This window comes from Ornithorhynchus anatinus, chromosome 19 (assembly GCF_004115215.2).
Source record: "Ornithorhynchus anatinus isolate Pmale09 chromosome 19, mOrnAna1.pri.v4, whole genome shotgun sequence".
NCBI lineage: Eukaryota > Metazoa > Chordata > Mammalia > Monotremata > Ornithorhynchidae > Ornithorhynchus > Ornithorhynchus anatinus.
The window spans coordinates 4,765,630-4,793,242 of NC_041746.1; the positions used below are offsets into that span (position 1 = coordinate 4,765,630).

At 39.2% G+C, this 27,613-nt stretch overlaps 1 protein-coding gene and 1 long non-coding RNA gene across 6 annotated transcripts in view; one reads left to right on the forward strand and one right to left on the reverse strand.

Annotated features, from left to right (window-relative positions):
• Positions 1-20,321, forward strand: part of CNST (consortin, connexin sorting protein) — a 48,730-nt gene extending 28,409 nt beyond the window's left edge. For 3 of the 4 annotated variants that reach the window (XM_029047047.2, XM_029047049.2, XM_029047050.2), the window contains 9 exons: positions 2,673-2,878; positions 5,782-5,812; positions 8,204-8,290; positions 8,778-8,892; positions 10,270-10,291; positions 10,460-10,556; positions 12,779-13,680; positions 16,630-16,765; positions 17,467-20,321. In XM_029047047.2, coding sequence (XP_028902880.1) covers positions 2,673-2,878; positions 5,782-5,812; positions 8,204-8,290; positions 8,778-8,892; positions 10,270-10,291; positions 10,460-10,556; positions 12,779-13,680; positions 16,630-16,765; positions 17,467-17,666 — 1,796 coding nt within the window. In that variant the 3' untranslated portion in view covers positions 17,667-20,321. The remainder of the gene's footprint in view (positions 1-2,672; positions 2,879-5,781; positions 5,813-8,203; positions 8,291-8,777; positions 8,893-10,269; positions 10,292-10,459; positions 10,557-12,778; positions 13,681-16,629; positions 16,766-17,466) is intronic. The other variant, XM_029047051.2, reaches the window with a different exon arrangement.
• On the reverse strand, positions 19,403-27,581 carry LOC103171291. Of its 2 annotated transcripts, XR_486711.4 has the most exons (4): positions 27,506-27,580; positions 25,792-25,819; positions 24,716-24,795; positions 19,403-19,745 (listed from the first exon to the last, which is right to left on the reverse strand). It is a non-coding gene; the product is annotated as an uncharacterized LOC103171291 (long non-coding RNA). The 2 variants fall into 2 exon arrangements; XR_486710.3 differs by lacking the exon at positions 25,792-25,819 and having other exon boundaries at positions 27,506-27,581.
• Between the last annotated feature and the right edge of the window lie 32 nt (positions 27,582-27,613).

Here is a 27,613-nt window from a genome sequence, read left to right on the forward strand (position 1 = left end):
ACCTTCTGACTCCCAGGCCCATGCTTTTTCCACTAGGCCAAATGGCTAAGTGAAGGGACTTGCCCAAGTTCACAAAGCAGGCAAGTGGCAGAGTCAGGGTTAGAATTCAGGTCTCCTTCCACTAGACTACACTGTACCTCATCAGTAAAGAAATTGTGATTGATATGTCTTCCCCCAAATCCTTAGCCTTGAGTTGGAGATCAAGTTTGAACCTTGATTCTCTTTATGATAGCACAAAATAGAAGTGTACAATATTAATAACATTTGACCTTTATGTAGTTTCTTTCATCACTGTATCTCAAGAAACTCAACGTACATTAATTATTTACAAAACCACAGTATGTAGGTTGGTATTATGACCCTCATTTTGAAGCTGGGGGAAGCAAAGTCATAGAGTTGTTCAGTGGTGAGTTATCTGATGTATCGCAGTGAGTCAGCAGTAGAACCAGGAATTAGAGCCTTTGAATGTTGTCCTCAAACTTGTAAATTGCTGTCATGGACATGCATGCACCTATCTTTTTTTTTTAATGGTATTTAAGTGTTTAGTATGTGCCAGGCACTGAACTGAGCACTAGGGTAGATACAAGCTAATCAAGTTGGACACAGTCCCTGTCCCACGTGGGCTCACAGTCTTAATCCCCATTTTACAGATGGTGAGGTAATTGAGGCACGGAGAAGTTAAGTGAATTGGGCATGGTCACACAGCAGACAAGGGACAGAGCCGGCATTAGAACCCAGGCCCTCTGGCTCCTAAGCCCATGCTCTCTTCTCTAGCCCAGGCTGCTTCAGTCTTTTACCAACAGATAGACTCTTGTGTGAGTTTTAAAAAGCAATGTAGTTTGTTTTGACAGATCTAACTTTCTAGATTCAAAAATGTATACTTTGCCTTCAAATGTATGGAGTTTACATGGTAGAAGAAATATTAGTTTCTACTTGTTTCTATTCACATGCTCCATTTTATAAATATTTCTATTTAGTAAAAGAAAAAACAGTGTGAATTAAAGCAAACCCCTGAAGCATTAGAAGGAAACCAAATGTTCCTAAAAAGATACTTAACTTTAAAAAAAGAACTATACCACTTGACTTCCTCTGTGTATCACTGAAGTGGGAGAAAAGGGGAACAGGCTGCCCACTTCCGCAGGGCCTAGGACTTTGGCACCAGAGTAATCTGACAAACTGCAGCAAGCAGGTGAAGAGCCTGACTCCATAACCAGAAGCAGGTCTGGAGGCAGATGGACAAGAAGTAGCTTGCTACTCACTTTGCATCTTGTGGAAGTCCAACCTTAAATTCCAAAGGCCAATCTGACTGGCAGTTCATAGGCATAGTAATTGTCTATGACTTTGTTGAAATCTATATGTCCCAGCTAAATCATTGCTAATTGACATCTTAAAGCATAATATTTAAATTGTAAAAACCTTCTTGGACCACACCTACTCAATTTGAGGAATGGTATGTTTCCTGACTGACAAAGACTTTAAAGCTATTTCACTGTAAGAGAGTCCTCAAGAATAGTGACTTGCCACTCCAAAATAATGAAGAAAGAAGTACTTCGTTGAAGATTTTTGAATTCACAGCCGCATTGAGTATAATCCATTTAGTATCAAAATTATTTGCTTTTCCTTGATTAATCCTATTGATTTGTTAATTAATACTTTGTCTTGGAGAACATGTATCAAATGTATTGAGACAGCCTCTGCTGGAGTCTGGTGCATAAAGTAGAATTCAGAGACACATGTGAATAAAATATACAAATTCAGAAAAAAACTATATCACCCAGTAGGTCCTGAACCAAAACAAGGTCCCCGGTGTTCCAGATAATTCAATCAGTGGTATTTATTGAGCACTTTACTGTGTGCAGAACACTTTACTGAGCATTTGGGAAAGTACAGTACAATAGAGTTAATCGATGTGGCTCCTGCCTACAAGGCACTTCCAGTCTACTGGGGAGACAGACATTGGGTTTCCTAGATTATTGATGTAGGAAAGCCTGGTTCTCCCAAACCCTAAATTTAGCATCTAACACTATTACCTGGCCTCTACAAGTCCACATAACTGCTTTTTCAAGTTATGCTGAGTCCAGAAATGGGAGTTTTCAATAAATGATACATTATGGGATCATTTGGCACATAAATATTGAGGCCACCCTTTTAATTGTAATTCTGTATGCTGGAACTGAGATTCCTCAGTGAAGTAATGTGTTTCATAATGCATTCTAAGTGTAGATTTTTCTCTCCTTGGGTATAGCGGTAGCTCTAAAGATACTGACTTGGAGTTTAAAAAGAGGAAAAGTTGACTTCTTTAAACATCAAAATGTTCTTTGGCCCAAGAGCAGGGATCATGGAAATGCTAACCTTAATTTTCCACTTTTTTTGTTTAGACAATCCAACAGAGAATTCTGGCTAATCTATTTTCTTTTGGGGGAATTGATTTCTGTTGTCAGATTTAACCTGGGAGTCTATTTCATGTTTATGCTTATGGAGACAACTGGTTCACAGAAAGCAACACCGTTTGATTTTAATTCGGTCATTAAGCTGTGGTTTCCATGTTTTAATTTTTATGGAAAAAGTTTTATTTGTGGCCCTTTTTGAGAGGTTCATAGCAACTTAATGTTTTAAAATACTGCAGTGCAAATGATTATCTCCTCATCTAGACATTTACTTTCTTTCCATAGGGCTTCCTGTTGGAGAAACAACAGAATTCATTCTAGAAAAGAAATTTGATATCGCCACATTTTCTGTGCTTGACGAGGATGCAGATAAAAAGCCTGGTAATTACCAATTGGAGGAGCAAAAGCAAGGTTCACAGTCCCTCTTCTCCCTCATCCGAGATGAATTTGAGCAGCTGAATTCAACGATTCTGCCCTTATATCTTCACCAGGTATCAAAACTGAATGGTTAACATGAAGTTTTTGAACTATTCTCTTCAATTTTTTTTTCCAGAAAAAGGAGAACTATCACATCTTGTAGAGTTGGTTGGCTCCCTCCTGAAGATAATAGAAATAAAATTTAATTTTGAAATTACTACCATCAGTTCTTAACTATGCAGACTGGGGTGAACTTCTCCTTCTTCCTCCCTCCAGGGGATTCTCCTTCTCCTCTCTCTGGTTGCCTGACCTATGGCAACTGCCCTGGTCCTCAGTAGTTAAGAGGAGGGATAAAAATCAGTTAGTTATGCGACCTATGAGCAGACCTAAAAAAGGATGGATGGAGGGGAAGGTTGGGACTAGTGACTTCAATGAGGGTGGGATTATCTCTGAGTTTCACTTAAGCATAGTATGAGCTCCCTGTCCACTATTATCATGGATAACTAATAGTTAATTAATTGAAGTTAAATTACTATTGTAGATTTTTGTTGTATTCACAGTAAACCTGAATATTAATCTAAAGCATCACTCTGTGGTTAAATAATAGCTTACAGTATTTTGCTTTTGTCCCAGATGACAACATGACAACCCATAGAGCTTAATTTACTTCCGGCTCCACAGGTATAAGGCCTAGCTAAACCTTAAGGTATTTAAAGTTTATTAAGACTATAATAATTATGGTATTAGTTAAGCACTGACTATGTGCAAAGCACTGTTCTAAGCACTGGGATAGATACAAGATAATCAAGGTTCGTGGCACAGTGGAAAGAGCACGGGCTTTGGAGTCAGGGCTCGTGAGTTCGAATCCCAGCTCTGCCACTTGTCAGCTGTGTGACTGTGGGCAAGTCACTTAACTTCTCTGTGCCTCAGTTCCCTCATCTGTAAAATGGGGATTAAGACTGTGAGCCCCATGTGGGACAACCTGATTCCCCTGTGTCTACCCCAGCTCTTAGAACAGTGCTTGGCACATAGTAAGCGCTTAACAAATACCAACATTATTATTATTAAGGTTGTCCCACACGGGGCTCACAGTCTTAATCCCCATTTTACTGATGAAGTAACTGAGGCACAGAGAAGTAAAGTGGTTTGCCCAAGGTCACATAGACAAGTGGCAGAGCTGGGATTAGAAAAGATTAAAATAAACTTGATAATATAAAATTACTTAGCTGGAAGATGTTTACATTGAGTGTAAGTGGATGGGTTGTTTTTTTTAAAAAGACTTTGCAAAACATGGCTCCCTCCCCAAACACCATCAGATGAGGGTATGGGATGAATTCTACCTCAGATCTGGATTCCAGTCTCTGCTGGCTTGAGCCAGTGGAACCAGGCAATGGGAGAGTTGCTGCTAGCACCCTGGCTGAAGTTGCAGGAGCTATGGCACTCTGAGAAAAGTAGTCCCTAGGTCTACCTTTCTGTCTTCCCAGTTCCCCAGGACTACTTAGGAGGAAAGGAGGCAGTAGGAGGAGTGGGAGTAAGAAGTGTATAGCTGCAAGTCCATCACCTTGCCCCCTCCTACCTCACCCTGCTTCTCTCCTACAACCCAACCCACATACTTCACTCCTCTAGTGCTACGCTTCTCACTGTGCCTCCATCTCACCGGTCTCACCTCCCTCCTCAAATCCAACAGATAATTACTCTTCCCCCCCCGCCCGTCAAAGTTTTACTGAAGGCATATCTCCTCTAAGAGGCCCTCCCAGACTAAGTCCCACTTTTCCTTCTGCATTGCCCTGACTTGCTCCCTTTGCTCTTCCCCCCGACTCAGCCCCACAGCCCTTATGTATATATCAGTGATTTTATTTATTTGTATTGATGTCTGTCTCCCCCAAGACTGTGAGCTCGTTGTGGGCAGGGATTGTCACTGTTAATTGTTGTATTGTACTTTACCTAACACTTGGTACAGTGTTCTGCACACTGTAAGCTCTTAATGAATGATTGAATGAATGAATAAGCAACAAAGTCCGAACAGCATTCCAAGGACCTCTATGGCTAGCCTGGATTTTTCTTTTTAATATCTAACCCAAATTTTAAAATCATACAAAATAGGGGTAAAATCCCTCAAATCCCGATCTTATTTAGAGGTTGGATTTGTTAGTCCACAAGGTGGCAGTGAAGAACACCCTGAAGGAGAACAATGTCTTTTAAAACACCGCGGCTTTCCTTTTTTATTATGTACCCCTCTATTTGTATTTTTACTTGTTAGAATCCACGTAGCATTTTATATCTTGCAAAACAAAGTTCTGTAGAGTTTATCCAGGGACAGTGACAGTCAAAAGATATCCCCTTTTCACTCTGTGTGAACTGCATGCACCTATGTAATTTCCTTTCATACCTTGTTTCCCCTGGCATATTCAGTGCTGTTTTACGATGACGGATATTACAGAATTAACAATGTGGGGAGATTAATAGGTCAGCTTCTTTGGACAGGGAGACTAGACAGATATCCAATTTTTCCAGTGGATAAAACTGTCCTAAAATTATCTAGAATTCTTTGTATTTGAAATATGTTTTTAATACATCTATTAATGCAGGACTAACAAATGTCCAGTTTTATTGGTCTATGATGAAAGAAAAGCCAAATATGATGCCCAAGTGATTTTATGAAATATTTGGCCTAAACAACAAGAAGGCAGAAGGTATTAGATATCAGTCACCCTGAAATCCATAAAGAAAGAGTTAAGCTATAGGGAAAATCAGAACAGCTCTGAAGAATGAGACTTTGGTTTGACTTGTGAACTAAACAGAATCCTGTTTGAGTAATATTTTTATTTCAATACTGAAAATGCAGGGAAATTTTAAATTTGCTCTGTAGAAAAATTTATCTTCCAATGCCAAATGACAAAAAAATTCACATTTGACATTAGTTTCAATATCCTATTTCTATTGCCTCTCCCCTAAAATGCAGTATTTTTATTTACAGATAGCAGAGACCTATTTTCAAGAAGAAGACTGTATCCTTTTCTTCATCAAATAACTGAAAGGGAAGAATTATTTTTAAAGCATAGTTATAACACAGATCCCTGAATTTGTCTTAAAAATTATTCTGTTTGGACAAACATAAATATATGCATTTCCTTTTTGCCGAAATCAAGGTGAGGGAAAAATATATTTTTTGTATTTTACGTTTCACCCAGTCAATTGAAGACTAGTCAAGTATTATAGTAATTTTTCCAAAGTGTAAAAGTAATTTTTCAAAAGGTAAATAATGTTCATAGTGTTTTTGCAGCAGGTAGCCATATTAGAGAGGTTGAAAGACAAATTCCCCAGGATCCATTTACAATATAGAATAATATGCTGGGATATATGTGCCAAATTAAAATGATAGTTCATAAAAGATTCCATTGCCTCCTTCTTTATCTCTCTCTCTCTGTCTCTCTCATATTTGATAAGCACTTACTATGTGCCAGGTACTATACTAACCACTGGAGAACATACAAACTTATCAGGTTGGACATAGTCTCTGTCCCATATGGGACTTGCAGTCTTAATCCCCATTTTACAGATGAGGAAACTGAGGTACAGAGAAGTGAAGTGACATGCCCAGGGTCATAGAGCAGACAAGTGGCAGAGCCAGGATTAGGACCCAGGTCCTTCTGACTCCCAGGCCCTTGCTCTATTCACTAGGCCCACTGCTTCTCTCTTCTACTGGGGCATTTTAAAAATGGTGATTATATATGCAAAGGAAGAGTGTGTTTTGTGGAGATTAAAGCAAGTATTATCTTTTGCCTTTTTTCTATGAAGAAAAAGTTACAGTCTACTTGTGTAAATAATTACAGCAATGACTGTAGACTGTAAATTCACTGTGGCCAGGGAATATGTTATATTGTTATATTGTCCTCTCCCAAGCACTTAGTACAGTGCTTGGTACAGCACTTAGTGTGTATTACTGCACACAGTAATCACTCAATAAATACGAGTGACTGACTGACAGTGAATGAGCCATGTAGGCAAAACCAGCATGAGCAGAACCACTGGTTAATAATAATAATTATGGTATTTAATAAGCATTTACAATGTGATAAGTGCTGGAGCAGATATAAGATCATCAGATCAGACTCAGTCCCACATGGGACTTGCAGTATAAGAGGTAGGGAGAGCAGGTAACTTCTCCCATTTTATGTGAGGAAAATGAGGGGGAAAGGTTAAATAGCTTGTCCAAGCAGGTCAGTGGCAAGGTTGGGACTAGAACTTCAATCTCCTAACACCCAGGCCTGTGCTCTTTCCACCAGGCATGCTGCCTCGCAACCCTGACAAGCTTGGCTGTCTGATTGTCAAAGATCATCTCATCTTCTTCCATACCCTAGCCCTACTTTCTGACCCCTCTGCCAGTTGAGTGACCTCAAGTGCAGTTCCAGTGTCTCTGCAGGCCAACAGTGTTGGGAAAGAAGGGACCACTAGGCTGCCATCAATCAGTGGTATTTACTGAGCGTCTAGTATGTTCTGGTGCAGAGCACTGTTCTAAATACTTGGGAAAGTACGATACAATAGAGTTGATAGATATGATCCCTGGCCACCAGGACCTTACAGTCTACCTCACCCTGAAGTAGCAGCTGTTAGATGTCCAGAATAAACAAAAGCATGTATAAGGAAAATATATGAAAGCAATCCTGTCTTTTTCTGTCTGAGCTCATCCTAGCATTTTACAGTCTTCCAGTGAGCAATTAAAGTTCCCCATATAATGGAATTTTACTGAATTACTGTTCAGTAATCCTGTAAGAGGAGTTTTCTAATATGATGGAGAAGAGAATCAGAAGTGTTCCCTTTCGATTTAAGAAATGGAGCAGGGGAAGAAACAATGATAAGGCAAAAAGGAAGAGACAGATGACCACTAGAAAAATATAGCAGCATGATGTGTTCTAAGGAAGAATAGGAAGCTTCTCTCTATGGGTGTTTTTTCATGAAGATGGTACCCAATATATCCTAATTTGGGATACACAAAATACCTTGTTTAGCAAGATGATGATAATATGTTGCTATTTGTTAAGTGCTTACTATGTGCAGAGCACTGTTCTAAGTGCTGGGGTAGATACAGGGTAATCAGGTTGTCCCATATGAGGCTCACAGTCTTAGTCCGCATTTTACAGATGAGGTAACTGGGGCACAGAGAAGGGAAGTGACTTGCCCACAGTCATATCGTTGACGATAAGCTTCTTTCTAAGGAAAAAAGTGTAACTTTAAGCTTATACAAGTTTTAAAAGACTAATCTCTTTTTTGCACAACAGATACACCGAAAACACCATTTCTGATGTAATTAAGACACATCCTTTTAAATTAGGCATTAAATGTACATTTATCTCAATTTGTCATTCTGGATTTATATTTTTCTTAAATATTCTATTCAGATGAGAAGGCAATGAAGTACATTCATCTTGAACGGTTATATCATGAACAATTACTGGCAAATCTGTCCTCCATTCAAGAGCAGTGGGGTGAGTTCAATCAGATTTAGTATGGAAAATTATTAGTCCCATGAAACTTTTTCAGAGAACAAGTGGCTTCTCATCCTGTTCTATATTGCAAAGAAAGAATCATTTTCAACATAGCACTTCATGACTTATTGTGAGAACATTTTTGTCCCTCAGATCTTTTCCCCTTTCGTAATTGTCAAGAAAAGAGTTCTTAGCTCTGGTCATTTCATTCTTTGCATATTATACTTTAATTAAATCTTGGGGTTTTTGCAAGAATAACATGATATTTACTTGCCTGGAGGAGGAAACCATTTACATTATTGGGATAATGTTTTTGTATTCCAGTTTGTATTACACATATAGAAAATACCTAAGATTGATTTTGTTCTGACCTAATCAAAAAAGATAGTGGATTGGCAAACATGCATTGGCCATTCTGACATTTTTAGCATCCATATATATGTTTTTATGAGACCATTTTGGATAAAGAGTGTTATTTTTAATATAGAGGCAAAGTGGAAAGCAGCAGAACCACGAACGGTTACACCTTTTAGGAATTCTGAGAAAGACCTTAACAGTGAAGAATTTGAAAGGCTTGCTAAGCTTTGTACATCACATCAAGAGTAAGTATGGTCCTTTTAAATACCTTGGGTGGGGGATGGAGTGCTGTAGGTGAAATTGTTTTCAATATAAAGCATTCGAAATATGAGACAAATAAATACTTTCTAATTATGGAAATAACTAATGTAATTTAAAATATGATTCATTGAATTTTGGCAATTTCTTAAATTCAACTCCTGAGCAAAAAGGTTGGAGGAGTAATACAGACTCAAAACTTTTTATATTAGCCTCGATTGAAAATTTAATGTTTTTAATCCTATTTGTTACCTTTATTTAAGAAATCAGGATAATTCTGTCCAAATTTTTTTATTTGTTTTGTTTTTAAAATGTTATTTGTTAAGCACTTACTATGTGCCAGGCACTGTACTAAGCACTGGGGTAGATACGACATAATCAGATTGGGCACAATCTACAACCTACATGGGGCTCATGGTCATAATCCCCATTTTACAGATGAGGTAACTGAGGCACAGAGAAGTGAAGTGACTTGACCAAGGTCACACAGACAAGTGACTGAACAGGGATATGAACCCAGGTCCTCTGACTCCCAGGCCAGTTGCCCTTTTCCACTAGACCATACTGCTTTTCTGTTTTTAATTGTGTTTTTTAACGAGGTTCTTTTATATTTTTCAGGTCTCTGGTAATGCATAGTACAATGTTCAGCTATGGTAGTCCCCTAAATCAATTTAAAACATTTTTAACTTGAAGTTTGGTTTTGTCACAACCATGCTAACAGTAACCAAATTGGGTTACCATTTACTGATGGGGAAATTGGAAAAATACGAGTGACATGATTATCAATCAAACAGTGACATCATTTCTGGCATCTATATTTAGAAAATGAGCCAGAAACTAGTAATGGCAGTATCAAGAAAGATTTTCTGTTTAATAATAAATTTTATACCATTTTAGAATTCCGAGAAGGGTATGGAAGGCTATCCCTTCTGATGGTGGTGGTAATACCAAGATATAGGAGCTAAAGTACTGAGGTATTTAAGTACTTATTATGTGCCAAGCACTGTTTTAAGCAGTGGGGTAGATACCAGATAATCCTTCCCACACAGGGCTCACAATCTAAGGGAGAGGAGGAACAGGTAATTTAATACAATAGAGTGGGTAGACATGATCCCTGCCCATAAGAATCTTATAGAATAGATGAGGAGACAGGCATTAAAATAAATTCCAGATGGATTCAAAGATAAGTGTTGTGGGGGTGGGGTGAAAAATCAAAATGCTTAAGAGTGGCATTCTGGCTAATATTAGAATTAAGAATAGCTAATCCAAATTTTTGTAGCAGTGTCAGTGACATTTATTTGAAAGCATATTGTTACTGGAAATGTTTGCTAATTTGTTGGGTTTTTTTAATCCCTTTTCTACAGACCACTTACATTCAAGCATAAGGTAAGAAACTGTTTACTTTGAAAATATTATATCCAAAATATTTGGAAGGAAACCAATAATATTATTGCTTTCCTCAAAATAATGCTCTAGAAAATATACACATCCCCTTCTAAAAGCACTGCAATATTTTACTTTGACAATTACTAGGCAGATTTTCCTATTTTACAGTTAATAGCTACAAAAAACATCTTGCAGACAATACATCTGTCAGAGTTAATAGAATCTGAAGTTCTGGAGGAAAGAGTGGCTGCTCTCAAAAAGTCAGGTAATATTTGTGTGTATGTGTGTGTGTGATGTAGTCTTGTGAATGTAAAATATTATCTTTGTATTTAGAGCTTCAGCACAGGAACAGAATTCCTACATTTCAGCTTTTCATTTTTATCTCTCATTAGCTTAGAAATATTTTTAACGAGTGTAATGCTGACTAGGCCACTAGGGAATAAAACATGGAAAAATTGAAGAAAAAGCAAACCTCGTAAACCACAGTAAGCGCTCAATAAATACGATTGAATGAATGAATGAATGAATGAATAAAATGGGGATTAAGACTGTGAGCCCCATGTGGGACAGGGACAACCCGATTCACCTGTATCTACCCCAGTGCTTAGAAAAGTGCTTGATAAATGGTAAGCGCATAACAAATACCACAAAAAAACCCCTATCCTATCTCCTGTGGATGAGAGAGCTTCAAATCGACAGTGGGAGTAGGGGAGTGGGACCTGAGGCCCTGGTGCTCCCTCTTCAGGCTGTCCTCTTCCTCCTGCCTTCACATCCAAAAAGTGAAAATATCCCGAAAATATCGAAAAGTGGGGCCCAAGGTTTTTGGGGCCTCCACATTCTAGTCCCCTACAGTAGTTACCTTAGGCTTTCCCCTTTTATACACACCTGCCTTTCACCCTAAAACAAAGTTATAAGTAATATGCAGTGAAAGTTAAAAATGCCCCTTTGAGAAGTCTGCCTCAGTTTCTTTATATGTAAAATGGGGACTATACCACCTCTTCACCAACTCTTCCAAGAAATAAATGAGATCCTTTCTACAAAGCCCCTTCAGTTCCCCAAATACAACATAAAATGTGATGTTGTTAGCAGAGTTCCCAGTTTTAAAATGTGAAACTGGCCCAATTTTATTAGGCTTCTAATCATTGTCAGTGGAATTTATTGAGTGTTTACTATGTGGAGAGCACTGAACTAAGCACTTGGGAGAGTACAATACAACAGAATCAGTAGACATGTTCTCTGTAACACCCAGCTGTCCTTTGCATTGCTTTACTTGATATTAAATATGGCTTCTTTAATGTTCAGTGATGACACAGAATAAATGGAAATAATGTCAGGCCAAATATCATTGTAAAGTTGGGGAGAATATGCAAAAATAGTCCTATTTTTTTTAAGAAAAATATCTTGATTTACACTGTAATTGGCTTGAATAAGTAGACTGGAGATAGAGTGGATTATCCAAAGAGACCTTCTATATGCTGCAGATAGGTGGAGAGAAGCCATATAAAAGTAAAGGGAAAAAAGAGGTAAAAAGGGAAAGAATATGAAGCTCGTGCATTTAAAATAACTTATTTTCCAGCTAATCAAGAAATAAATTCTACCTTTGGTTATTCTGTTCTACTAAAATATATATTTATAAGTATTTAAAAGGGAAAAACATATAATCAGTTAACATCTTCTATTGTGTTAAAATTAAATGATAAACAATTTTGGTATGTACTCTACATGAATATTTTGACCAGTTTTTGTAATTTCAAATGAATGAAATTGTAAATTTCCTCTTTTGTTCCAAAAACTCAAACTTGTTCCTACCATGTTTGTAATTATTTTCCAAAAGATATGAGGAATCTGAATTTTAACAGAAATATATTAGTATTAAAATGAATGGAAGGAGATCTTTTGGTTTATAGTAAGAAGTCAGACTCATTCTATCATTATCTTCCTTATTTTCTTAAGGTTTATCTGTTAAGTGCCTTAATAACCTACAAAGGTCTGAATATGTGGTAAGGAAAAATCTATATATAGATGATATAATAACAGCTGCCCTATAAAGGAATCCTACATTTTAATTAAATATGCCCAGCCTTCTTAATCTAAGTGTTTAAAATATTTGTAAACATAAAAAAAATACAGTACTGACATATAAGTATATCTTCTTTGGTTGGTCCTTTAAAAACAATCTGCTTTGGTAGCCAACACAATCCTTTTGTTCATCCCTTTTGAATAATGTATACTTTCTGGGCATGCAAAAACCCATGGTTAGGCAGTATCTTAGTAGTCTAGGCAGTCATTTACTTAGTTTTAAGGGTATCTCAGAGTTACTCTTACCAGGAGTGGCACTCCAGGTTCGACTTGAACAGATGACGGTTTTCAGCACGCAGCGCTTGGAATCGTAGCGCAGTCTAGTTATAGTTTTTCCTTTCCTTTCCCTTCTTTTCCTTCTCCATCAGCATACTAAACATTGAAAAATGCTTATCCCTTTGCCTTTAGGTTGTGAAACTAGACCTGGTATTAAACCAAAAGAAGTAAGCCAGCATCAACAGGTTCAAACGGGTGAGAGCATCCCTTGTAGGAGCCAAATCGATAGGCTGAAAGAGGCGGTGAGCCTTCTTCCAGGAACTGAAGGAAAGGACCACATGGAGGAGCAGCACTGCAGCTCTGAATCAGCACCAGAGCTACACACCCAGTCATCGGAGAGAACGGACAGCCAGCCTGACTCTGACTTTTCAGAAAATGCCGGTAAAGCTGAGGAGAATAGCTTGCAGCTGGGTGAGACCGAGGTCTGCAGGAATATAGCAAAAATAGAAGACATTGCTGGCAGTACGCTCTCTTGTAAGCTAGCAGTGGACCCACTGATTTTAACAGGCACTGCATATTTACCTTCCGAACTGATTTCGGAGGGTGAAAATCCACAAGCTGAAAGAAACGTACTCAGGTTGCAACTCCATGCTGCTTCTCATCTGCCTGCCAGAGACCATCTGGGGAATAATGCAATAAATCAGCAGCGACCTGATCTGGCAAACAATGATGGAAAATTACAACAGGATAGGATGGACTCAAATTCTTATGAAAATGAGCACTGTGGAAGCATTATTAATAAGGCACCTAATTTTAAAAGTACTGGGCATCCCAAAGTATGTATGGGATTAGAAGAAAGGGGAGAAAATGATGCTGAGGAAAATAATGAAGAAACAACTTACTTGGATAGGCTTTCAGAAGAATGCTTAAATGATACTGAAGATTTCCTTTCATACCGGGAAATTCAAGAGGACTCTGACATCATTCAAGATCTCTCGCCTGAAGAAGGTTCTTACAATCTGCAAGAGACTGTATCTTCAGAGGATTCCTATCTTTCTCTTGATGATCTTGCGAAAAGGATTGTGATCGCTGAGGTAAATGTGGGAGATTTAACTGTAAAAGTTATAATTGAAAATAAAATGTGAATGTAAGAAATATGTCTGCAGGAGTTAGCTTCTATCTTTAAAATGATAAAGCTTTTTGCCTTTTTCCTTTAACAGGACATGAATGCACTTAATGTGAATTGTTCATAGCTAGTGAATAATTAGAGATTGTACATATGGCCTGCTTATCTCTATCTCATTATAATCACTATTACATATCAGAAAGTATCTAACAGTAGCTACCATAAAGTCCCTACTGTTTATTATTTTTTAAGATTAGTTATGATCTAATGTATAAATTGAACTGAAATTTTGATTTCCTTTGAAAGTCGAGAGCAAATTTGTATCATTATATTTAGACATTTATTTGCCGGTTTTATTCAGCCAAGCTTTAAAATGCATTGTTACCGTGTGGTAAAACCATTAATCAAATGAAAATTTGACAAGATGAAAAACGGGAAAGAAGCTATTATTATGGCTCTTAAGTTTTTTCCTTCCTTACTTTGAGTTCAGCCATTTCAGGATAGCATTTAAAGGTTTTCAGACGTTACTGATCGCAAAACTGGAAATGGGCCTAAGGCTTTAAAATATAAATGCTAAAAATAAACATTGTTCTAAAAATCATATAGTAACACAAAGATTCAAAACTTAAAAACAGTAAGTACAAAGCCAAGTAATTCAATGTACTAAATAGTTTTAAATAGATTCTTGATCAGTCACTAAAGTGGGAGGAAAGCTGAAAGTTTTAAAATGTCATTACTCCTTATTGATTTTATCATCACTCTTTCTATGGCAGCCAACAACATTGTAACTACCAAGGTTATAATTTTTAGTTGGAAATGGGAAATGCTAAAATTCATAAGCTTGTCTATGACTTCCTATGTTTCCCATTTCAAAAAAATGTGAATTGCATGTCACTTGTTGCCATCTTTTTTGCTAATCATTGTCTTTTTGGCTAGAGAAATCCTCATTTTGTTGACTTACCTTCCAGAATTATCTTAATTAACTATTAAATAGCAAAATTCTGGGACTGCTACATTGATATTACAATGCAACACAATGAGATGTTGCAGTCAAACTCACAACAAAGCAGGGCACAAATTCATATTAGTAGACTAAGAATAAAAGTAGGATTTTTATATTCATTTTTTATAATCTGTTTCTGAAAATCCTTTAACCCAATTTTTTAGAAAAGTAAAAGTCAAATATTTACATCAAGTACTACTAGTAGTTCCCTTTCTGAAGCAAAAGTGGCCTCTTCTTCAGCCTTTTTTTCTTGAATTTTTTTGTATTAGTTTACTTTGCATGTTAAATTTTAACATTTTAAATGTCCCACTATTATTAATAATAATAATTGCGATAATTGTTAAGCACTTATTTTGTGCCAAGCACTGTACTAAGCTCTGGGGTGGATGCAAACAATTCCAGTTGGACCCAAGTCCCTGTTTCACATGGGGCTCAAATTCTCAATCCTCATTTTAAAGATGAGGTTACTGAGGCACAGAGAAGTGAAGTGCAAAGTCACACAGGAGACACATTTTAGAGCCGATTAGACCCATGATCTTCTGACTCCCAGATCCATACTCTATACACTACACCATGCTGCTGGAGAAGGAAACCTCATCACTTATTCTTCCATATATGGGATTTGTGAAATTTCTCATTCACTAGGAATTTGTCTTTTTGAATTCTGCTCATTAAATGTTCTGGGCTTACTGTCAAGCCAAAGTTCTAAAGACCCATACCTATACTTTTCCAATTACGGATATTTTAAAAAGCAAAAACATTTCTAAAGTGTTCATATTCACCAGTGAGGGGTTAGTTCTGCAGGCAGATCCTGTGGCGGACCCCACCATATGACATGGCATGGCACCAGAGCCTGATGTTCCCAAGTTCCTGGTTTTGTCACCACATTGATATTTGTAGTAAGCACATAGACCTAGGAGGCAGAGGACCCGGCTCTGCCACTTGCCTGCTGTGCGACCTCGAGGCAAGTCACTTAATATCCCTCTTAGACTGTGAAGCCCCATGTAGGAGAGGGACTACATGTGATCTGCTTAGTACAGTGCTAGGCACAAAATAAGTGTTTCACAAATACCAGTGTTATTAAGTATAATTTTGATCAAGATGGATTCTTTTGCCATTTTTTTCGTATTTTCATGCTGGGACTTTATTGGGGATACAGCTCATTGTGTTAAAATCATCATTTAATGTATTCATTTTCTTCTTTAAAACAAAAGTATCCACATTAACAAATCTTCGTATTAGCATTTGCATTGGTTGAGCGGATCGTCTGTGGCACCAGAGCCGCAGCTTTCCCCTAACCATATTCAATGCCAGTAGATTGTGAAGCAGCTCAGTTCTGTTTGTGACAAATCAATTTGAAAGAGCTTCCAAGAGGTTAATGGTTATTGGGGGGAAATGCTGCAAAGATGCATTATTAGAGAACATTGGAAGAATGGGCCAGATGGAATGCATGTTTTTTGAATTTGTGGTTATTCTAAAAGGACCAAGAATAATAAGTTTCATAAATAGGACTTCAAGATATTTTGCTCTCTATGGAAATACACTTGTGGAGATTTAAAAACAAAAACAAAAAAAAAGTATTCAACTAAAAGATTTTCTCTCTGTTGTTACACCATGACCCGGCTCAGCCCAACCAACCCTGATCCAAGTCAGTGCCACCCCCAAGTACTGGCTGCTACTGAGCTGTTACTGTGTCTGGTTATTGTTGTACTGCACTCTCCCAAGTGCTTCATACAGTGCTCTGTACACAGTAGCGCTCAATAAATACAGTTTATACAGACTGAACCAGCCCAGCTCGATCTCAGAAGTAGCTGTCCTCTGAGTAAACACAGTGGCCCCTTCTACTTCACTGTTCTTCACTGATTGATTGATTGATTGACAGTGACAAATGATGCTTGTAAACTTTTCTGGTAGGTTGCTCCAGTAGAGGGATTAGTGTCTATTCTTAAGAAACGAAAGGAAGGAGAAGGAAATCAGCTTGCCCAGATGCAGCTTAAACCATCGAAGAGAAGAGTGAGATTTCAAGAAATGGAAGACACATTGGATCAAGGTATGCAGCTTGCAGTACTCTCCCAAGCACTTAATATACTGCTTTGCACACAGTAAGCGGTCAATAAATGTGATTGATTGATTCATTGAAAGGGCTTGGTGGAAAGAGATCTAGGGCTATATTTGCTCTTTGGGGTAAGAGAAAGAGGGTGAGTTATTTGTATTTTGAATGTGCTACATGTTTAAAATAAGTTGCAAGTGGTAAAATAAACTTCTAACTAATTGCACATTGGGAGGAGACTACCTGGGAAATGTGGTCCATCGTGTCAAAGATTTAATAACTAGTTTAATACATTGTATTTCTTTTCATTAAAGCTGTTATTCTTCATCCTATATTTCTGAAACTATAATAAATTCCCTTCATTATTGGGAAGCTATTTTATATTGCCAACATGTTTCTAGCATTAATTTTGCCCTGGAATAAAATTAATTTGGGAATACATTGAAATATATGGTGAAAATTAGGGAATGGTGGGATGGTTTGGAGACCAGAATCAATTAAACTGGTTTTCATCTCCCAGACAGCAAGAACACTAGGCAGTAGGAGACACTAAAAAAAATTACATCACTGTGGCTAATTGACATGTCTTGATGCATCTGTCAATAGATGGCAAGCACTGCTTTTTTTTTTTTTTTTACTGATTTCACTTTGTGATATGCCAAGCTCTTATGGGATTTCTTATCACCATTCAATATTTGCAGATGAAGTTGGTGGTGGTTCCTGCCTTTTGTTGATCTTGCTGTGCATAGCAACTGTCTTCCTAAGTGTTGGAGGAACCGCACTGTACTGCACTTTTGGTGATATGGAGTCACCTGTATGTACTGACTTTACAGCCAACGTGGACTTTTATTATACCAAGTTACTGCAGGGAATGGAAGAAGTTAAACACTGGATTTTATAGCATCACCAAAGAGCAGGAAAGCACGCTGGCAGTGAGAGCTAATGATGTGAAAATATTTCTGAAAAGGTTTCATTTCAAGACTTCAATCAAAAGGGCCACCTTCAGTAAGGTACCATGGATATCAGAAACTTAAAAGTAAATAGCAACCCAGAGGAGTGTTAGTGTAGTCATCAAAATGGATTGAACTTGGAGCACCAAGGGGTGGGAAGAAGCCATGGATTTTACCTTTGGAAAGGACATCAGCGTCTTCTAGGTTGCTTCCCTGTGAACTACAGAACAAAGAGCAGATTTGCAATTCTTGGACAGTGTCACCACCATCTCTTTTTAGCCATCTTGGCATGTTAGTGATGAAAGAATACATTTGGTTTATATTGGTGCAAAAATGTCGCTTCCAACTATCACACAGTAAGTTACCTTGTGGTTTTAATGTTATTTTCAGTTATTAATTTTGCTAGGGAGTGAAAAATCTGGACTTAGTAAAAATATTTCTAAAGTATTCACTTTGTTTGTGGCTGTGTGTGTGTGTGTGTGTGTGTATATGTTCGTGAGTGTGAGAAGGACAGTTTGCATATTTAATGCACACTCCATTTGGAATCCTAAAAATTACCATAACTCTTTCATCTACAATTGAGGGGTTCGGCCCCAAATGGAGTTTCCATTTTAATCACTGTTTGATGTCTCCATAAATGGGGAGGACATATGGTTAAATTGCAGAAGTTGTGGTTCATTCATTCATTGAGTTGTATTTATTGAGCACTTACTGTGTGCAAAGCACTGTACTAAGCGCTTGGGAGAGTACCATATAACAATAAATGGTTCTACAGTGGCAGCTACAGAAATCTGTGACAAAGGACAATCTGATAGAAGAGTCAGAAATAAGTCACTGGGTGTATAGTAGTATCCATTAAACTCATGTCTCAGGCTTCCAACTCGAGCCAGTGCAGTTTCTATGCTTCTTCACATTGTGCAATGCTAGGAGGGACTCCCTGTAGGCCTTTCCTTTGTAAAAATGAACTGTAATAAATTAGTAAGTGAGATTAAATCATCAGGATACAAATTCAGTATTAAAAGAACATGCTGTCTGACAGTTAATTGTGTGTACACTGAATGGGCTTGAATAGGTACACAGTGCTCATTTTTCAAGGGAGGGTTAAGTCATCAGTTCTAGAGTAACTGCATATCTGATTTTTTTTAAAGATGTCTCTCCAGATGGACTATTCGCCTTTGAGGCACAATTGTCTTACACTTGGAAAACCTCTCTTTGCATTTTTATATCAAAAGCAATAGGATTATGGTTTTATGTCAAACATTTTGCTTTTTAAATAGAACATGAGAATTATAGTTTTCCAGAAATTGATCATTATTTTACCTTATTTTAATGTCCAGTAATGTACAAGGGGCAGGAAAAGATCACTTTTATATTTCTAAGTGTTACTGGCTGGTTCAGTATCTCACCTTACATTTTGTGCTTATTTATTTAGATTTATTTTAAGGGGATTCTCTGATTTTTTCTTTTTGTAAGTGGAAAAATGTGTTGAGATGAGCATGCGTTCAATTATTATGATGCTGTTTGTATAATTACTGTGTAGTATGTGTTTTGATTTCTTGTACCCATGAGTTCAGTGTTTTTAAAAGCCGAATTTTATTTTTAAATCAGTGACTGTTGTTTTCACCTAAAAGAATGGTTTGACTTGTCTGTGCACCTTGTCACCAATAACTGTAATAACTTCGAGAGCTAGAGCGCAAAGGTATTTATTTAGAACTATATAAAATTGAGATTGATTCCTTAAACTTAAGGCCAGTTTTATCAGAAGATATGATATTCTAGTGTATTATTAATCTTAAGAGAGATAAAACCAAGGTAACTTTTATAAAGCAGCTGAGTTGACACTGAATATGAATTCACACTCAAAATTCTAAGGAAAGCGCTGATGGTACTGTTCTTTTGCTTGCAGTTCTGTTAGTAAAACTAGTTTCCAATATCAGTGGTGGGTTTTCAAATGAGCGGCCAACAACTGTAGCCATAGCTCTTCAATTTTGCCTTTGGAATTTTTTCCAGGGTGGATGATCCGGATGAATCTATAAAACAAGAGCAATCCGCTAGATCCATGTTAAAAAAAAAGGCTAAGGCCTCTACCCTCTTCCACAGGCTTCTTATTGGTAGCCTCTTCTCCCAGAGAGTTTGGGAATTTAATTTCAAACCTGTTGTAGATGTTTGCCTTCAAGACTTGAGACCCATTTCCTTTAGCAAAGAGCTTGCAGAGGAAGCCGGGTGCACTAGAAGGAGAGGAAGATATTCACCAAGAAAATTGGACTGTCTGTACCCAGGCAAGGTTAAACGGTATAATCAAAATGCCCTAGGTGAGGAAAGATAAGCTGTAACAGGGGAATGGAAGAACACTGATGCCTTGAATGCAGAACAAGTTACTTTGAATCTCAAAACAGTAAATTGGGGCCATTTTTAAATTTTAATAGCCTTTAATTGCATGAATTGGTGTAATCCCACTCACTGAAGAAAGGGCTGTTACCTCATGTGAAGGTACTGACATCTATTTGTAAGAAATCTAATATTCTTCAAGAACTGTATTTGAAAGCGTAAAATCTGGCTTGTAATTTAAAATCTTCAGGAAAAAATAAAATATGTCTCAGAATTTATTTGGATGGCTTGAGGCTGTGACTTTTTTTTTAAAAAGACATGGAGAAAAAATGAATAGTAGAAGATGAAAATAATTCCAGCAAGATTCAGAAATAATGTCAAATCAAAGTGAACTGAAGTTAAACCTTACTTCCAGGAAAAGCATACAAGCAATATGGTATGTTGATCCAAGAATATTAGGTTGGAAATTATTTGGAGTTTTATGTTCCTTTTTAGGCCTATGAGTGCTCTTATTAAAAGAGCCTGTGTCCCCTCAGGGAAATATGCACTCTTTCAACAGGACTTGTATTTCTGTTTTATTTTCTAGCTTTAGGCCATTTATCTAATGATAGTTCCTGCCCTAATTTCCTACCGTCAATCTATCTAAGATTCATTCAGTAGTATTTATTGAGCGCTTACTATGTGCAGAGCACTGTACTAAGCGCTTGGAATGTACAAATCGGTAACAGATAGAGACAGTCCCTGCCCTTTGACGGGCTTGCAGTTTAATCGGGGGAGATGGACAGACAAGAACAATAGCAATAAGATCAGTGAAAACTATAATGTCATTTTCACCATCCCTCCACACCCACACACACATTTGTTTTAAAAGAAACTTAAAATCCACCAAGTTATAGGTTTCTAGAAGGAGAGAGGCCACCAGCTGACTGCTCCTGTCCTTTATTTGAAATTCAGTTCAGGGAGATGCCAGTTACTTGCACTGAGGCAGTGAGGGTGGTTGGGAGTAGTAAAAGAGGTGGATGAGAATGACATTGGTGGAGGAGTGTGGCAGAGGATGAGAGTAAGACAGTAAAATCTTTCTCCTACACCTCTTCCTCTCGCTTTCATTTTGCCCTCAGCTCTTACAGTCCCACATCCCCCTAGTGCCCTTCTCTCTGGCAGTCCCTCCATTGCCCACCTTGAGCTCCTAAGAGTTTGGTGGTGTTTGGTCACCTTAAATCATTGGCAAGAGAATATGCAGGGGTGGTGCGGGGCTCGGCGGGGGGAGACACTCTGAACACATATTGCCAAACCAGCTTCCTTCTAGACTGATGAAAAGGGGCAGAGAATGGCAGATTGGTAGAGAAACCAGGAAAGCAAGACAAGATTCAAGATTCAAACAAGTATACACTTAGGATACTGTAATAAAATTTACATTTTAATGCATCTACAATTTGAACCATTAACTGTTTGAAGAATATCTATCTTCAGAAGTTTGAAGGGCTAAACAGTAGTCAGACAATTAATCAACATCTATCCCATAAAGCCTTATTTTAGCCAGTAGCTTCAACCTCCTATTCCTTGACTCCCCATCCTCTTACACCTTTCCAGCAGCTGTTAACATGTCAGCATGACATTGTACTTACACTGAACTCGGTTTTCTACCTTTTCTCCTCATTTCCCCCACATCTTCCTTACTCCTTAATCATTACAACCCCCTCTCCTTGACCTGAATTTGTTTAGACCTGAATTTGTGACCTAGTGCAAATGAGAACAAACTCCCTTCCATATAAAAACTTTCCAAATCGATTGAGCTGCATTACTGAGAGCTTCGTCCATAATGGCTTCATTCCTCACCAAAGCAAAGGATGATAAATGGAGCACAGAAGGGGTCCAGATAAGGAGGTCAGTAAAATAGGCATCACATCATTTGCCTACAGTACTGTGAGAGGCAAAACCCCTAGAGTCTGAGCAACTACTGAACTGACCAGAATAGGGACTGTATTTTCATGGGTTGAATGTGCATGACATTCTCTCTTAAAGATCCTTAAGTCATATATACTGTCTCACCACCATCAGCATCGTCTTCTTACAAAAGGGCAACTCTTCTATTTATCTTTAGCTTTCCTTCCTGTAAATTTGTGTGTGTGTGATCTTAAAAATGCCATCACACAGGGCTTTTCAGCCTAAATCCAAGATGGGATCCACCATAATTATTTAAAGTCTAAATGCATAAATGCTCTCTCTTTCTGTCTCTGTCTCTCTTTCTCATGCCTCTTGCAGAAAAGATCAAAATACCAAGCTGGAATAGAGGGCAAAGGTATAGCAAGCAAAGAATTTTATCAATTGAACGAAGTCTCATTTCTCAAAAGCCTGCCCATGATGACAAGCCAAAGCCTCATGTAAAATGAAATGTAATTATAAAAGAGCTGGAATCCAAATGCTAACTGTTTAGCTGCCTTTAAGATAAAGAGCTAGCTCTACAGCTCCCAAGAAAATACAGCGATCTGTCTGGATGAAGATGAGAAAAAGTGTATTCAGAATCACGAGGCTGCTCCTAAAAGATTCCAGCCCCGACATTATTGAAGGAAACCGCCCATTCCCTTCCTTCTGGTTCTGCAGCAAGGGCTGTGAGTCAGCATTCTTATAAAAGAGCTCAGGGAGCAGGTGGATGGCAACCTCTGGGCTGACCTCATTTACTGATTGATTTTTGGGCTGCTTAGATACCAATAAAGAAATGCAAAGTATTATCTATCTTTAGGGTTATTTTCAGAGTGATATCATTTTGTCTCCAACTCTGAAACCTGCTTTTATTTCATTGCTTTTTCCCTGGTCCAGAAGGCACTTTAAGATGTTAATGGTACTGTTAAAATGAAAATCAATTAATCAGTATTCCTCCCTGAGTCCCTACTATGTGCAGAGCACTCTACTAAGCATTTGAGAGTACAACAGACTTAGAAGACACCTTCCCTGCCCTCCAGGATCTTGTGATCAAAACAGTCTGTCATTATTTGTGGATTTACCTGATTTGAATCCTAGGACTTAAATACTTATTGGCCTTTCTCATCAGCCCAAACTTGGTTTACATATATCGGAGTCAGTCAGTCACGGGCGTGTCATATTCATTTCCCGTACTCTATACTGCAGGGGATGGATTTTTCCAATTGGGGAATGACTCTTTTATGTATAAACCACTTACAGGAGCTCTTATTATTTATAGGGCATCTTGCCTCATTAAGCACCTGACCTAGACTGAATCACTAAAAGCTTTTATTTCTTGCAGCTTAAGAAGCACGAAAACAAACAGAGAGGTCCTGTTTGCTTTCCATTTCTGGGAGCTTGCAGTGGAGAAAATTCCCCTTGGGGTGGGCCACGCACCACATGGATGCGGCTTTTGGGGTGCCTTGGCATTTCTTTGACTTTCATCTCCAATAACTGTTGCCAAGCTCTGCGCCATTTGATTTTCCTAAACCGATCCCGATGTCCTCCTCGGGGTGGAAGGACGGATCCCAAGCAGGGTCCTAGCCTAGCTCCTACTGGACCCCGAACCTATATCTGTCTTTGGGTCCGAAGGGCTCCTGGAATGAGTAGGCGGCCCCTGGAAGGGCTGGTTTCTCACCAGTGTGGGTATGTGGACCCTCATTCCCTACCAGGACCCCCATCCTGTAACCCCAGTCCTCATGTGCACATCCAAAAATTTGGTCTCCCACCAGAGACTAAATCTCCCTTCCCCTCGGCCTGCAAAGACCTGCTATCAGGGGCCAGCGGGTCACATTCTTGGTTAATAACAATTCCTTGTTACTAGTACCACCAGAGTGGCGGAATGGAATGAGGAAGGACAATGCTTTTGCTACTTGTCCTCCATGGGTGGGAATTTTCACTTGAGTTGTTTGGTCTCAGCAGACAGGTTTTTGTCTGGAACTACTGGGATTCCAGCAGTGCTGCTGCTTCTTCAAGAATGAATGGCAACCAAATCAAAACATTTGAAATAAATACGTGCATGGCTTGTGTCAGCCTGTCTCCCCCATTAGATTATAAACTCCTCAAGGTCAATAACCATGTCTTCTACTTTCACTGTATTCTCCCAAGTACGTAGTACAGTGTTCCAAACACAACAGGCTCAATAAATAATGATGGTGGTAATGAATCTTATACACTGAGGGCTTAATGTGTGCAAAGCACTGTACTAAGTGCTTGGGAGAGTACAATGTAACAGAGTTGGTAGGCATGTTCCCTCTCCATAAGCTTACAGTTGAGATGGGGAGACAGACATTAAAGACATAAGTGCTGAGGAGTGAATAAAGGGTGCACATCCAAGTATAAGGGTGATGTAGAAGGGAGAGAGAGTAAGGGAAATGAGGGCCCAGTTGGGGAAGGCCTCTTGGAAGAGATGTGATTTTAATAAGACTTAATTGTGCTAGCTTAAGCTCAGGGGGTAACTTCTCCTTAGGCTTAATATTCATTCTTAGCTAGAGTGGGGCAAAACTTTTTGATCATTCTACTGGAATGACAGTAGCTTGGGGAGAACCATTGGGGTGAGACTGGGAAACTTATAGTTGCTTTTCTCATTGTTATTGCTGAGACTTGACACCTGTGCTGTTTCCATGACTACCATTATACCCTGTGGACAGCTGATCAGGAGCAGCAGGATCACTGGGGAGGTAAGGCCTTTTCGCTACAGTAAGATTATTACCTAGAATCCATTGCTGGTGTATCCCATTCCCGTGTGACCATCCTTCCCTGACAGCCTTTCAAACGGGGAGACGGATTACCCTGTGAGGAAAGGAAAGCATCTAGTTGAATTCCCAGAGGGTCATTCAACACCTCTTCCCAAATGCATTTTTTTCCCTAGCTGGAGCACTAGTTTCTATAATGAAATTTGGGTTATTGGAGATTCCTGGGAACAGTTTCATTCATTAGAGTTTAAAAATGTTTTTGTTGAACCTGTTTCCCATTTAATCCACATCTTGTAGTCAAGCCTTCTCCAGTCAATGACCTCAGTGACCTACATGATAGCCCAGTCTAAAGCAGATTTTTATCCTGGAAAATTTCTTTCAAAATAAGATACTCAGACATTGCAGGATCACCAGATGCCAGGTGCTGCAAGGAGACAATTACTCTTTCTGCTACTCAGCCTCCTCCTCTGACAGTGAGACCCAGCTCCCAGCAATGCTGTGCAGAGAAATGGCTTTATCATTGCATCAGACAATTGCATCAATCCCTATCCATGTTGCAGTGCTTCTTTTTTCTCTTTTTTTTTTAATGGTATTTAAGTATTACTATGTGCCAGGCACGGTACTATGCACTGGGGTAGATACAGGTTGATCAGGTTGAACACGGTCCCTGCCCCACCTAGGGATCACAGTCTTAATCCCCAATTTACAGATGAGGTCACTGAGGCTCAGAGAAGTTAAGTGACTTGCCCAAAGTCACACAGCTGACAAGTGGCAGAGCTTGCTTTAGAACCCAGGTCCTTCTGACTCCCAGGCCCGGGCCCCATCCACTAAGCCACTTCCACCTACCCTGCCTACAGTAACCTCACTGGCTCAGCTTTTAGATCATCTTAGAGCTTTTAGACACATCCATCCTCCAGACAAGTCCAACTAGTGGAGCTAGCAGTAAGCACAGCTTTGATACTGATACAACTTGGCAGTGCTCCAGGACCTCTTGTTTGGTGATCCTATCTTTCTTGCCCAGATGGATAAGTATGATGGCAGTTGATGCTGATGAAACTACTCAAAGGTCAGAGCTACCCAGAAACTGATTTACCTGATGAGGGAGCATGGTCACCAGCATTCTGAAGAGCATGTGAATTGAGATTAAAATGAATTCAGGTCAAAAATGTACATCTCTCCCTTACTGTACTTCTCCCTGGCTTAAACAGCATAACAATTCTGAAATGTGGGATTTAACTATCTCTGGGCATCTCCACAGATATAATGCTTTGCTTCCATGTGCCTAGCTATGAAACTTCTCCAAGTTTTCTCTCTTAGGGATCCCGATTTCCCTTTAGCGCTATGGAGCAAAAGATGCTGCCATCAATTAATCAATCGATTGTATTTATTGAGCACTTACTGTGTGCAGATACTGAAAACGAAAATATTGGATATAAAGTGTCCTGTGTCATGTCAGTTCTGGATAGGGGATAGACCAGCTGAAAACCAAATGAACACAGTAAAACACATTGATGCTGATCAGAAAGTTTTCTCCATTTTATTTACATATCTGAAATTCGGCATCAGCCAGTTCACTATATTAATCAATTTCATAATTTTAGTTTTGTCAAAAAAAAAAAATGTCCTTTCAGCAAACTTTTGGGCTACCATTCCTCACTACCCCCCAGGGATGGGGCAGAATCAATCCCCAGCCACTTAGAAAGGGGGCCAGGTTGTGGATGCCTGAGTTCTCAGCCTTAGGAGCCTGAGGCCAAACTCTCCAGTAGAAACGAACAGCAACGCAAATTTTCAATGCCATTTCACAATATCATTTATAGCAAATGGCACATCCATTATTTGAAACTATATTATTAAAAACTCAGGGGGTTGGAAGAATTATATTTGTATTGAGGCCTGTTTACTTGCATTGATGTCTGTCCTCTCCCCGCCCCGCCAGACTGAGCCTGTGTAGTCAGGGACTGTCTCCCTTTATTTGCCGTATTGTACTTTCCAAGAGCCGCTTAGTACAGCGCTCTGCACACAGTAAGCACTCAATAAATACGATTGAATGAATGCCCTGTCACTTCTCTGTGCCTCAAGGGGCTTGAGAGTCAGAGGTCATGGATTCTAATCCCATCTCCCGCACTTGTCGGCTGGGTGACTTTGGGCAAGTCACTTCACTGGGCCTAAGTTACCTCATCTGTCAAATGGGGATGAAGACTGTGAGCCCCAAGTGGAATAACCTGATCACCTTGTATCCACCCCCAGCAATTAGAACAGCACTTGGCACATAGTAAGCGCTTAGCAAATACCATTATTATCTGTAAAATGGGGATTGAGGCTGTGAGCCCCACATGGAACAGGGGCTGGGCCTAACCTTATTTGCTGTACCAACCTCGGCAATTATGCCTGGCACACAGTAAGTACTCAATAAATACGATTGAATCAATGCCCTGTCACTTCTCTGGGCCTCAATGGGCTTGAGAGTCAGAGGTCATGGGTTCTAATCCCGGCTCCCCCACTTGTCAGCTGGGTGACATAGTAAGCGCTTAACAAATACCAGAGAAGCAACGTGGCTCAGTGGAAAGAGCCCGGGCCTGGGAGTCAGAGGTCATGGGTTCGAAACCCGGCTCAGCTGTGTGACTTGGGGCGAGTCACTTAACTTCTCTGTGCCTCAGTGACCTCATCTGGAAAATGGGGGGGAGGGGGGTGAAGACTGTGAGCCTCACGTGGACAACCTGATGACCCTGTATCTCCCCCAGCGCTTAGAACAGTGCTTTGCACATAGGAAGCGCTTAACAAATACCAACATTATTATTACTACATACTAATAAACGCGGCGGCCCGGCGGCTGAGGGGGAGGGCGCCGTAGCGAGGGGGCGCGCGCGCCCCCGGCGCTCTCGCGAGAACGGGAGCGGGAGCAGCCGCGCGCGCAG